The sequence below is a fragment of the Astyanax mexicanus genome, chromosome 14, assembly GCF_023375975.1.
Source record: "Astyanax mexicanus isolate ESR-SI-001 chromosome 14, AstMex3_surface, whole genome shotgun sequence".
In the NCBI taxonomy this organism is placed as follows: Eukaryota; Metazoa; Chordata; class Actinopteri; order Characiformes; family Acestrorhamphidae; genus Astyanax; species Astyanax mexicanus.
Genome location: NC_064421.1, coordinates 43,832,788 through 43,846,437, shown reverse-complemented (window position 1 = coordinate 43,846,437; position 13,650 = coordinate 43,832,788). Strand labels below are relative to the sequence as shown.

Genomic DNA, 13,650 nt, shown 5'->3' with positions numbered 1-13,650 from the left:
AGCTTTGTTAGCCTGAGTGGATAGTCAGTGTCTTCTCTGATTGGATTTTTTTTTTTTTTTTTTTTTTTAGGCGGAAGGAGAAGATAACCTAAAAAAGATGCAGCTGATGGAGCTGGCCATTCTTAATGGAACCTACAGAGATACCAACATCAAAACACGTAAGAACACACTTTCCTCACTCACCCTCTCTCTCTCTCTCACACACACACACACGCACGCACTAGGGTTGGTACAGTTAAGCGTTCTACCTGTTATGGAACCTACACTAGAATGGACAGTCGTCTACACCAAACCATCCTTACAAAATGTAGAATCGGACACTCCAGGTTGACGCACCAACAATCTACTAACTAGAGAAGATGCTCCAACCCGTCATCTTTGTAAAGAGAGACTTACTATAAAACACATTTTAATGGACTGCAAACCACTGCTCTCAGATAGACTGAGGTTTTTTTTAATGAAAGTGAAATGCCAAATGTGCTTAAAACTGCAGCACCTGGAAAAATTGTACATTTTTTTCCTTTTTTAAATATAAAACATCTTTTATAATGGTTTTAATGAGTCAGTTTGAAGAACTGACTTAAGTATGGCCGTAAAAATTACCCTAGTGTGTCGGCACGGCGTTAAAAACCTACTCAATCAATCATTGGTACTTTAGTAACTGGTTCCAGGGGGTCTAAGCTGATCTTGGTTGGTTAAGTTGTATAAAAAGGGGTGAACTCTTCCTCCAGGTGAAAACTGGTATCGAAAAATCTATACTGATGGACTGGTTGGTAGACCAGTTAAGCTTTTGAGCTTTTGACCAGTATATTAGGTGTTTTAATTTTTTATGTAATTACATTTCATGGGATATTTTATTTATATGTTTTTACCTTGGTCACCATGCTGGTTATTGAGTTTTTAATACTGGTTTTAATACTAGTTTGCTCCAACTGGTTAAATCTCAGTCCTGTTTAAAACAATTGCAGTTTAGTCTGTATATTTCTGTATTCAAAAAGAGTCATTCCAGATGAATAACGTCCTTGTTAAGTCAAGCACTTACTAAATATGATTACATATTAATATCTGTATCACTACGTCTGTCAACCACACACACACACACACTCCTACCTCACTGTCATCTTTACAGGTGTTTTTTTTTTTTTTTTTAAATGTTGGACCTCCTCTTCTGTCCAAAAACTCTCGTTCTGTCTCTATTTTGACCTCTCTCTCCCTCCCTCCCCCCTACTCCCTCTCTCTTTCTCTCTCCATCGTTTCTCTGCCCTTTTAAAAGCTGCTCCAGATGCAGTGTGCCGTAATCTTAGTGTGGCCTGAAGTGCACTGCACAATTACTCCCACCAGCTGCATGATTCAGTGTGTGCGTCTGTCGGTGTGTGTGTGCGCGCGCGCGAGTGTGTGAGAGAGAAATGATACATCAATGCCATTGCAAAATATAAATACCTTGCTCCTAAATATGTGCATTAGACTCTTCCCAGCATGCATATTCATATACATGTAAAGTTTTAAGTTCTGATGTGCCGATCTGATCCAGGTACCTTAATGCTGATCCGTTTTTTATAATTCTACTACAAGTACTGGAAATTTTGCTCTTTGAAAGTTCAAAGAGTAGATTCAACAATATTTAAAAAAAAAATCAAGAAAATGCTTTTGTTGTTGTCTCTGCTTGCATTCAGCAAGCATTCAGCAAAAGAAACTTAGTGATTTCAGAATATATTTTGGTGTTATGAATGTAGTGTGGTGAACAAGCAATAAGCTATTTGCATGTGTAACATGCAATGCCTCGAAAAAAAAAACCCAGATTTTAATTTTGATGTTTGCACTTAATTACACGCAATTCATGCATAAAATGAATGGGTACTACTATAGAACATAAATAATCAATATTATTTCAGTACAGCAAAAGCTGTTCAACTGGAACACAGTGCTAGAAACAAAAGACAGCTGATGGGTTTAAATATACCTGCATTGGATCGGAACATCCCTATTAATGTGATGTCAAGTGGAAGTGTTCATTTTTACTGTTACTACTAGTAGTGGCAGTAGTAGTAGTAGTAGTAGTAGTATTATTAGTATTATTTAATTACGTTCTTTTCCTCACTGCATGACTCATGAATATTTATGACTGGGATTATAGTGATGCTGAAGGCTTTTAATGTAGCCACTTTTTTTCGTTGCAGAATGTTCACAGAAGTTTTTGTTTTTGTATATGTTTTATTTGTACAATATTTTTATTTTCTGCCCTCACAGTGTAGAAGTTGTCAGTCATGTAGAGGAGTGCTCGATCTGCTGTATTTTAAAAACTGTACATTGCTTTTATAATATATATACTTTTTTGTCGTTATTTTTGGGTGGTGTATATGAGCTTTAATAGCTTTACATTACAAAAATAGATCTACTCAACATCCGTACAGTCTGTCAATTAAGGTCATATTTTTAGTTTTTTTCCCTACCTGATTTTGTGCAGCAGATCTACACTCACTCCTCTACAGTATTGACAACTTTAATGCTTGTTTGATCACTTCCTGTGCTGTGTAGTTACCATGGTGACGGTTTGCTTTAATGTGATTTGTGCACCTATTGATTTACACACCTGCCTTCTGATTATTGTTTGTTTACCTGCTGACGGTTGTGGGTTTTTGTTGCGTGATCAGTGCATGGACTAATTTTCCTTTTTTTGCCCCTCCCCTTTTTCCCTCCTATGTTTCTGCTTTTCATTTTCCACTGTTTGTTCTGCTTCTTCTTGCTTCTACTTGCGTCCCTTCTCTTACACTCATCTTTTTCCTTAACAATTTTCTCTTTCCCTACTGTTAATGTCTCTTTACCTCAATATTGTTCTGCCTTCATTACTCTGCTACTCTTCACCTTTACTTTCAATCTCTTTCATTCTTTTCTTCTACCTCTCTTTTCACCATTTTCATAAACCTTAAATTTTCCTCCCTTTCTTATTTCTTGCCTTTCTCCTGCTCTTTCCTTACTTTCTTTTTTTTATTTTCCCCCCGATTACTGTCCTTTTTCCACTCCATCCTCTCTCTCTCTCCCATTTTCTCTCTCTTTTCCCCTCTTTTCTCTCACTCTCTTACTCTAGCGAACCTTGCCTTCTCTCTTGCAGCGGCGGCCGCTGCGGCTCAGGGCCCGCGGCTCATCGCCGCCCCCACCGGTCAGGTTCTGCCCCCGGCGGCCCTGAGACCCCCAACCCCCGGCGGGGCCCCCATCATGAACATCATCCGCCCCACGCAGATGGCCGCCATGCTGCCCAACGGCACGCCAGCTCTGGTGCCCCCGGGGCCCGACGCAGGCATTATCTACACCACGCCCTATGACTACCCGTATGCCCTGGCGCCCACGTCCCTGCTGGAGTACCCCATCGAGCACGGAGGGGTCCTAGGTAAGCGGGGGCTAGAAGCACTTCCCTTCGGCTGTCAGCAGGACGGCGCCGCAGCGCTGTTTTACGGGGCCGCTTTTAACGGGGCAGTTTCCCCCGGCCCTGCTCAGGACTCACTCAGAGGTAAATATGTGCTGAGCAGCTGAGGACCGGTGTGCTAATGCTCGTGTGAGGGGGGTGAACTGCTTTTATTTTGGCTGTGTGCTTTTATTAAATATTATAATCAATTCAAATATTATTAGTCAACACAGACTAACTTATTAATAATATTATTATTGTCCCTCTCCAGAAAAACAACCCCAAATGTTTACTGGATTGAACACTGAACATTGAATTTATACTGTAAGTGTGTATCCCAGAGGTCCTAGGTTATTTTAATTTAGCAATAATAATAAAGTTAATTTTAATTATAAATGTTATAAATTTAAGAATGCTTTACATTTAACAAAAAAAAACTATAAAAGTCACCACACACGCGCACTTACCCGCAGGCAGGGGGAAAGCTCCCCTGACCGTGATGTAGAGTCACTTCGGCGGGTGGCTGGAAAGTCTCATAGCAGCGCTGTAGAAACACTCAGGCGAGAAATTTCAGAACCGTGTGGAAAAGTCACTTTTAGCCAGCGGGAAACAAACGATACAAAACAGAACCAAAACAAACCAGAGCGATTTAAAGCAGAAGTCTAGTTACACCACTATGCTAAAAAAGAAAATGCACACTTAGTGTTAAATTAAGTACTTTAAAGAGTAATGTGTTTACCGAATATGGTGTATCAAAAAAGAAAAACTAAAAGTAATTTAAGAAATAACTAAGCAAAATCTAATTATTTTAAAATCTTGAACCATTATTATTATTATTATTATAACTAATTTTTTTCTAATGACATGTCGTTTAATAATTGATTGAATTGATGAAGGTGAATCGGTGTTAAAATTAGTTGATTATAATATTCAGTAAACACGCCAAAATAAAATTTGGTTATTTTTAAATGCATTGATTTTGTTTAAATTCCACTTCTGTGTTAATAGTTTGTCTGTATTTTTTTTTATATAATTCTAAATCATACCAAATCACAAGTCAAATCATGAATTGTGGTGAATTTTTTTATTTTTTTATTTTATGATTCATTGAATCACTTACTGAAGAGGCAGATAAAGATTTGCACAGGTGGTGTTTTAGAGGGAAGTGAGAACAGGTGTGAGGGGTGCAGATGTGCTAAACTGAGACAGGTGTGGTGGGCGTCACCTCTGTTTACTATAGGAAGTTTAGCTAGTTATTCCCTTTCTGCTTTTCCTTTTGGACTTTTTTTTGTTTTTTCTTAATTTTTTGAGAAAAACATACTCACATTCTCACACACACACACACACATGCACACACACTTCGTGACAGGGACATGCTTGCTCGCACACATTTCTCTCTCTCTCTCTCTCTTCCCCATCCCTCGCTGTGTCTCTTGCTGGAGGCTATGCAGGTGGGTTCTTTTTGAAAAGCTCTTGGTTCTGTCAGTGTGTGGCACGGTGCCACAGTGCCTTGGTCTCGCTGCGAATGTTCATTAAATTCTTCCACTGTTTTCCTTGTCTTCTCGACGTCGGCGACTTCACCCTCTGAACTCCTGCACTCTCCCCGTTTGGAGAGAGAATTATCCACAGTCCGTCTGCAGGGACAGCACTGTTGCGCTCACACAGCCGTAAATGAAGAGACTCGTAGATCAGTGGTTTCATTGTGTTTGAAATTGCTTTCTTTCCACCCTCTCAGAGGAACGCTTCCTAATCCACAAATGGATCTAGTGCTGTGGTTTTTGAACTGCTTTGCTCTAAAGCCCCCTCTATGGCTAGTAGCTGTTGTTGCACCCCATTGCCCATTTCACTTACATGACTGGGAAGGTTGTTCAGACAGGAACTTCACATACAAAGATAACACATTTAGGCTACGTCTCACATTACCAGGCGGAAGTGACTCAAATCTGATTTTTTGCTCAATGTGGCACAGATCTGATTTTTTCACGGCCGTGTGAACGTGCCAAATCTGATTTTTTTTTTTCAAAACAAATGTAGTCACTTTCATATGTGATCCTAAATCGGATACGTATCCAATCCATGGACATGCGGCACGAATGTGAGCGGTCAAATCAAAATTCATACGTCTTTTTGCTTTTACGCATTAGCATTAGCGCTACGTGCTTCTCTCTCGTACCCACACATCTCTTGGTGCACCTGTGCAGCTACAGCTGCAAAAACAGCAAAAGCAAACCGCCTGGCCTTTTTTCACCTCCTCAACCTGAGCATGTACTTCAGACCAGCTGTTTACTCTCCACTCCAGCAAAAGATGCTCCACATATGAGCTGCTAACAAACGCATCCATTTACCTTCATAAAGCTACGAGTCGTCTCTCTAATATGACGTTTTTGTTGTTGATGAAAATAGTGGCATTTATACACGTATTAATGTGCGCATGGGAGGCGTTTCAAGGAGACAGATTCGTTCACACTACACACAGATACAGATCACTTACATTTGTAAATGTGAACCGTTAAGATAGCCAAATCCAATCTGAGCAAAAAAACGTTTGAGCAGTGTGGCTTGTAATGTGAGCATAGTCTTCCAGGGCATCTAGAATGTGGAACTCCCTGTAAAAGTGTAGTCATTTCTATTCTCCCACTTTAAGAACTCAATGTAGTGGTTACTAGTTCCCCCACTATCTAGCCACTCTGCATAATCTCTCATCACACAATGTGAGCAGTACTGGAAGGATAAAAGCTCCACCACATCTCAATCTACCTCAAACACAGAAGGAGACTGCTAACCGTTAATGCTGATTTCACTACATCAGCTAGCAATATTTGCTCATTCGCTGGCTAACATTGACTACACTGAGTGATGGGGGGTGTTTAGACCATCCAACCCCCTCAAGAAAGCGTAAGCACAGTAATCTTCTGTGCTTCTGCGGCACTGCTGGGAATCAAACCCGTGTAGACAGCTGTTCCACTCTGCTACACATTAAGTTTTAGTAATGTTTAATAAAGCCTGTGGTTTTTAAATGAGGAGATCTGTCCCAAGCAGATTTAATAAGCTGAGAAATTGCTTAGCCCATATCTGCCCTCTGCTCTGAGGCCAGAGGGGTTCTGCTCTTCAGGCGATGCTGGATTTTCTCCTTTAACTCTGCAGCTCCTCAGCTTAGCACTCTGTTATTTACTCACGCTATCGATCCAACACCAGCTAAACCCCCAAACACACACACACACCGCCCTGCCCTCTACCCCCTCACTTTATCTTGCACAGTTTGTCCACCGTCATGCCTTCCTTTTTTCCTGTTTTTCTTTTTTTCTTTTTTTTTTTTTTTAACTGTCTTGTTTTCTTAGATGCCTCTCTGTCCTTTTTTTATTTTTATCTTTTCCTCTCTCTCTGTGTCTGTGTGAGCGGCAGATGTCCAGTAGATAGTTCGTGATTAGGGGCTCACTATGTGGGCGTGCTACTTTTCTCTATCTTACGATAGAGAGAGAGAGTGAGAGAGAGAGTGTCATGGTGAAAGAGAGAATTTTCAGAGTGTGTCAGTGTGATGAACGTTCTATAGGAGATCACAGGAGCTAAGATACTATCAATCTACACAGGCTACAACCATAAACCTGCAATTTTACCATTAAATAAAATATAAATTTAGTGTTTTATGTTCATATGATTCACACACTCATACTTATAAGAGTGTAATATGCTAAAAAAAAAACCTTTGGAGCGATTTGTAATGATATAATCCACATATATAATCCACAACCTCATCCTATCATAAAGTAATACACTACAGGAAGTGTAGGACACACTCTTTTGTTTTTTTCTTTCTTTAGTTAAACAGTTAGCACTTTAGCACAGTCTGTGTTCATTTATTTATTTTTTCTCATTTAGAACCATTATGTAGCATGTTTTTCAGACGTTTTACATTTGCAGTGTTTTCTCTGACTGTAATGTAGAAAAAATCTATCAATTTTATATTTATGCAGAATTAAGCCTATATAGATTTTGTTTTATCCTTTATCTTCCTCTTTGTTTTGTTTTTTTTTTTCCCCCGTTCTCACCCACCTGTCTCTAAAAGCCCTCTGTCTCAGACCACATGCTGTGTATATATCAGGACCTGAACTCTACCTCATATTTAAACTGACAGTGTTTCTGATGCATTCCTCACTTTTTATGTTGTTTTTGTGAATATGTATTATCTGTACAGAAAATGTTTATAGCACTTTTACTGTGCCTGTATATAAACATGTATTAAAGATGTGTTGTGGTATATGTAAATGTATTTGTGGTTCCAAGTCAGATCAAGCAAATCAGACCTCAATCTAATCTTATAGTCTCAGACCTGTGATCATATATGATTTTTATAAATGTAAGTTCTAGATAAGAGTAGCAGATAATTACTGTTAATTATTCAAAAAGAAGAGTTTTATTAGAGTTTATTAGAGTCTAGATTTGGTTTATCTGACTGTTGGGCTTCAGAATAATGAGAGGAATAGCTCAAACAAACATGCTAGCATGACTAACAGTGAATGGAGGCCTGCGGCAACCAGTTGATTTTTAAAGTTTTAATTAGATTCAAAAATAAGTATTTAAAGAATTGCCTTGTCATTTTCAGTGTGGGGGTGTCCATAACCACATAGACCACACCCACATTTTTCAGTAGCTCCACCCAGATGAATAGTTTTTGATTAGATGACTGTGATTTCATTGAATAAAATAGGTTCAATAAAAATCTCAGTATTACATTTGCAGAATGCTGATTTTCAGCTGTTCTTTTTCGTTCACTGTTAGCATGGTTAGCATTCTGTTGACAGACTACTCCTTGTGGTGAACAGTGTCTAACCATGTGGACCTGTTGCGATCTAGGTGCAATGGCTACTAAAGTGCGGAGACATGACTCACGGGTCCATCCTTACCAAAGGATAGTGACCGCAGACAGAGGTTAGTTAGTAATGACCCTTCTATCTTATTATTATTTCCATTGTTATTTTGTTGCTGTGCTGTTTCAGATCAGGACTGAATACACATCACTTCCTGCAAAGTCCACTACTTTTCTACATGTTTACAGTTGCCACACTCAGGTGTTTGTTGATAATAGCTAAAGTAATACACACTTATTTAATTTATCTACGCGAAAAACGGATAGTAATGTTTAAATGTTCACTTTCTTTGCAGTGGGACTTATTAGAATTATAGCGAACACATTTCAAACTCCTGTTTACCTCAGCAGCCTTTTTTTGTTACATATGTTGTAAAATATTTAACAATATTTTGAATAGTACAGAATAATTTTGTACCTTATTTTAGTTGTATCCTATTTTAGTTGTACCAAAGGTACTAAAGACATAGGGAATGTGTTTCTTACTACTGAAAAATAAAGATGGCAGAAATTAGCAAAATTCACCCTTTTTGTTTTTTTTTTAAACTGCATTGAAGGACAAAAAAAAAAACAGTACTAGTTCTCCAAGTCCCCTTACCACTAATCACTGTTCGTAACACGCATTCCAACCCAAACGACACTAAACTAAACATTTACTAGCTTCTGTTTGTGTAATTTTTGTTCTGTTTGTCCGTTTGACGTTCCTCTGCTTTTGTTTGTGGGTACGTGGGGCATCGTAGCTGCTTAATAACGATTTTTGATTCAGGTTGGGGGGCTCAAATGATATTTCCAATCATGGTGTACTTTTACGCCATGATTATAACCAGATTTAGCCTGTTTGTGTCTTGGCCGTGGGGTTTGAGGGGATTTGAAAAGAGATTGCATTCATTTTACTGTTAAAATGATGTCATTCCAGTCTCTTCTTGCTGACACTAATATCCTCTCTATCTTTTTTTCCTTTTTATTTGTTTTATTATTTTTTTTTTTTTTGTTCCTAACCACCTAGCCGCCACCGGCAACTAACAAATGACCTCTGAACTCTTCACCCAATGATGAGCCGCCCCAAGCCTGCCTGCTGATCAGATTAACTGGTAATTGCCTTTTGCTAGCCTGTCGGACGCTGAGAGAGAGAGACGCACCTGTCTGAAAGTGACCCTAACACACAAACCAACACCAAACACGATGTGAGCGAATGCCAACCGACAAGTTGTGTGACGATTGAGAGTATTATTTTTTAAGTGTTAAACCTTATTCACCCTTTCTTACTTTCTGCATTTGTTTTGTTTATTTCCCCCCATTTCTAAACCCCTGATTGTTGGGTGTTTATCAGTAGCGTTAACCCAAGAATCTGCACTGAGTTTAAAGCAATAAAACCCTGTGTTATTCTTCCCCTTAAACACTCACTCACACACTCAAATCTACACTTTAATTTGACCTGGTTTATAAGACCACACCCAATTCAAATTCCGACCTCAATTTGAGTTTAAATTTCCAAAAAAGTGAAAAAATTCCAAGCGAGAAAGTGAATAATCTGCTCACACAAACTTGTTAATTTTGTCAGTCTCATGTGTAGCTGTGTTTTGTTTTTCATCTATTCTACGCTGACACATTCTGGGTGCGCCTAGCTAGCTAGCTGCATGGCTAAAACAACGGACTGCTAAAAAGCTTTCTGTTCTGTTACACTTTTGATTTTTGGTTTGTGTTACATTTTCATGTACTTTTATTTGCCTGTTTTTGTTCTTTTGTTTTGTTTTTTTTTTTGGTTAAATTTTGACTAGTTTAGTAGCTGCAGTGCCAGTGCCAGCTTAGAAGGAGGGCAGCTGACAGCGGGGGGCTCGTTAAGAAGAGTGTTCTCAGCAGATCTAAATCTTAGGATGTTTAAGGCTGGGCTCGACCAGTAGCTACTGTGCTCTCAACCTATGCCACCCCAAACCCCAGCCTCCGATATATAAATATAACAGTGCCTGAATTTATAGAATTTTTTTTTCTTTCTGAACGAGCTGTGACACAAAAAAACAACAAAAAAAAGTATTATGTGTGCATATTTAGCCAAAGGGTTTCCATTTATTGAATTTATCACTCTATATCTATATGAGTATATATATCGAAGTGCAGAGGGCTCTAGCTTGAGGAGTTTGAGGAGGTGTGATGTCATGCCTGTATGTTTGACATCCAACTGAATAGCATGAAGTTTTCACATAGTGCTCCAGGATTAATATTATTAATAATAATTAAAGCAAGAAACACTAAGAATTACATGTGAGGAGTTGGACAGAAAAGGGGAGGAGGATTTGTCCTTTACTGGTGTCTGTACATAACCTGCATTTCTCATTTTTGTTATGTTTTTTCTTTTCCCTTTTATTTTGACTAAAATTTGCCAAAACCACCGTTTCCCAATAATTGACATCGTTTAAGGGGATTAATTTGCCTCAAATTCATTACCAAGTTTAACTGCTTCCCTAACACTCCCTTCAAATCTAGTACCGATCTGCTCATCCACAATGTGTCCCGCACACTTTTCTTTAAACTACATAATACAGGTTTCTTTAACTGTTCCTCAAGAAAAAAAAAACAATAGGATGTGAAAGCCATGTCTGCCTGTTCAAATTGCTTTATACATACATGTTATATATCTATATAAAAAAAATGTATACAAATGTAGATACATCATTGCATATTAAGATACTGAAACGATCAAAATTAGATACTTTTACAGGGTGCTGGAGATGAAATATATTTTTGCCAATTTTAGCTTTTTATACTTAACTTGCAGTTACAAAAATAAGAAAAACGTAGAAAAAAAAAGTTGTAGAAGACTCTGTGATGTTCGGATGCTATTGGTCAAGACCAAACTCGTCAAAACTTGGAATGTTTCCAGTCGTAAGCGATTCGAGGAGGCGAATTAGAGAGGAGAAAATAAAAAAAGTGCCTTATTGGTGGTCGTTTCTTTTCTTTCTGGGTTTATTTTTTTCTCAGAGTTACTTTCTGTTAAACTAGATAAGTAATATCCTGCAGTAGCTATGGCGACGGGGTGGTGAAGCGAGGCTAAAAGTCGCGCTGCTGTGCCACTAAAACTACTCTATGCAAAAAAAAAAAAGAAAAGAAAAAAGAATAGCAGTCATTTGACCAGCTAACTATGTGCCATGATTTTCGTCTTCCCGGGATTAGGTTGAGTCCCCCTTCCCTTTTCCCTTCTGTTTTTGCCATTTGAACAAATTCTTTATTTCTCTCAATTGTTAACGATGTTATATCAGTAGTGTTTCTTTGTTACTGTGATTCTGTTTAAAGCAAACTGCCATTTATAAAATAATGTAATGTAGGGAATTCTGTATCCGGGATGAAATGTTTAAGCCCTTAAACTTTTTTTTTTTCTGTTCCTTCTTTACTTTGTTTTACAAAAAGGGCCTAAATTTAAGGCTGTGTTACTGTGAGTCAATCGTTTTAAATCTCAGTGCCAAACCCTTGAAAGCGATCAAGTAGAGCCTAAATCAAGTCCGGCTTCTTCCAAAAAAAAAAAAACCTGGGGGGTCGAGTGAATCACAGAAAAAAACGTACGAACAAACCGATGGAAAATTTGAGCGTTATTGTCCACGCCGGCAGTCTGTTTCATTCTCCTGGTCATTCTGTTACGCAGGAAAGGTCACTGTTTTTGTTTTCAGTATTTTTGAAACTCTTAAATAACTAATGAAATGCAATATCAGCCGGGAGGTTGAAGAAGACAGCTCAGAAATGAAGCAGTATTAAAGAGAACGCCCTCTTACCAATGTTACTACACACTGTTGGTCATTGTTTTAAGGTATTTAGTCCATCAGGTGTACAGAGAAGATCTCTTGTATTCTCTCCTGCCTGCCTACTACATGTATAATAATGTAATTTACAATCATTGTTACAGGTTTCTAATGTATTTTTCTAACTTCATTTTATATGTATATTATAAATCACTTTTTCTGACCTGTTTCTTTTGATTGTTTTTCAATGAAGCCCACTACATTTTTTTTTTTATCCACGTCCTCCCCCCTCTTTATGCCCTCTGACATCTCTCTCAGAAACTCTGTCTCTCTTGTTTGGGAGTGTTGCCTTTCCTACAAGTTTAATTTGTTTATTTGTTTTCTTGCTGATCCTTAGCTTGTTTAACTCATTTAGCAACTTTATTAGTTTTTCTTGTCGTAAGGAATTTTTACATGCTTGCATTTAGTTTCATGGTGTATGCTGTTATTTTTCTTATTAACCCCTCCCCCCTTGGCATTTATTTTAATAAACATTCTTAGTAAGAATTTTACTAACTTTGCTGATATTTTTATTTTGGTCTTGTGTTTTTAACCTGGTTAATGAATGTATAACTACTTTTGGTCTGGTTCACGGACTAACACGATTAAAACTAGTGACTGACCACTTTTACACTTTTGAACACGGAACTGAAAGAAGCGCACTAACACACATACATATACACACACACAAACGCACACACAAACTCGCACACAAAAATATACAGTCGTATGCAGAGGTTTGTGCAAATTATATGTAATGATGTTCTAAAAAATATACATAATATACAAACATAACATGTGAATCTTTATTTTTTATATTTTGAATAAATCTTGACACATTTTATACATTGTTTTATTTATTTCCAATTTGCTAAATTCAGGAAATAAACAAAATGTGTAAAAGGTGCAGAAAATGTACAGAATATCGACATTTTTGATCATGGCTGCACAAACGTTTGCATATTACTGAATATATGTGTATATAAACACATGCATACATACACTTTTAAAAATGCCCTCATACACTGGATCACCTGAGCACGCACTCACTCACTCACTCTAACTGGAACAGTGCACGGTCCATCCTCACTCTGCTCATGCGGTCTCACCTTTGTTGCAATAGAGAAACCTGTAACAGCTCACACCTAAACCCACGTCTAAACCCTGATCCAAACCCAAGCTGCAATGCTGACTGTCTCTCTCATACACACACACACACACACACTCCAGCTGCAGGGTTTGCTTGTGTGTTCTCAGGAGAATAACTGGATTGGAACAGTAAAAGGGTTGTAGACCCACCTGGAAGACAAAAGATTCTGCACTATGAAGCCGTCCCAGCTCAGCTCTGCACACAGCTGCTGTACAGAACGCTGGTACACATCACATTTAACCCAAACTTTAAGAGAAACTGTAGAAACTGTGTAGATATTGCGATATACACTGAGGAGGCAGAGCTACAATGTCTCATTAGACTTTTATGACTCGTTCTTATACACTGTTGCACCACTTCACTGTACAATGGCAAGAACAATTATGTGAACCTTTTAGAATTTCATGTTTTTCTGCGTAAATCTTCATCCAAGTCAAGGATATTGAGAAATATGATGTTCCTGAAGTAA

At 38.2% G+C, this 13,650-nt stretch overlaps 1 protein-coding gene across 4 annotated transcripts in view; it reads left to right on the top strand.

Moving 5' to 3' along the window:
- qkia (QKI, KH domain containing, RNA binding a) overlaps positions 1–12,543 on the top strand; it is an 85,250-nt gene extending 72,707 nt beyond the window's left edge. The window contains exons 5-8 of one of the 4 annotated variants that reach the window (XM_049464178.1): positions 71–158; positions 3,110–3,385; positions 8,252–8,326; positions 9,271–12,543. In XM_049464178.1, the coding sequence (XP_049320135.1) occupies positions 71–158; positions 3,110–3,385; positions 8,252–8,326; positions 9,271–9,287 (456 nt within the window). In that variant the 3' untranslated portion in view covers positions 9,288–12,543. Of the gene's footprint in view, positions 1–70; positions 159–3,085; positions 3,506–8,251; positions 8,327–9,270 lie in introns of all 4 variants that reach the window. The other 3 variants (XM_049464176.1, XM_049464177.1, XM_049464175.1) reach the window with 3 other exon arrangements.
- Positions 12,544–13,650: the final 1,107 nt, after the last annotated feature.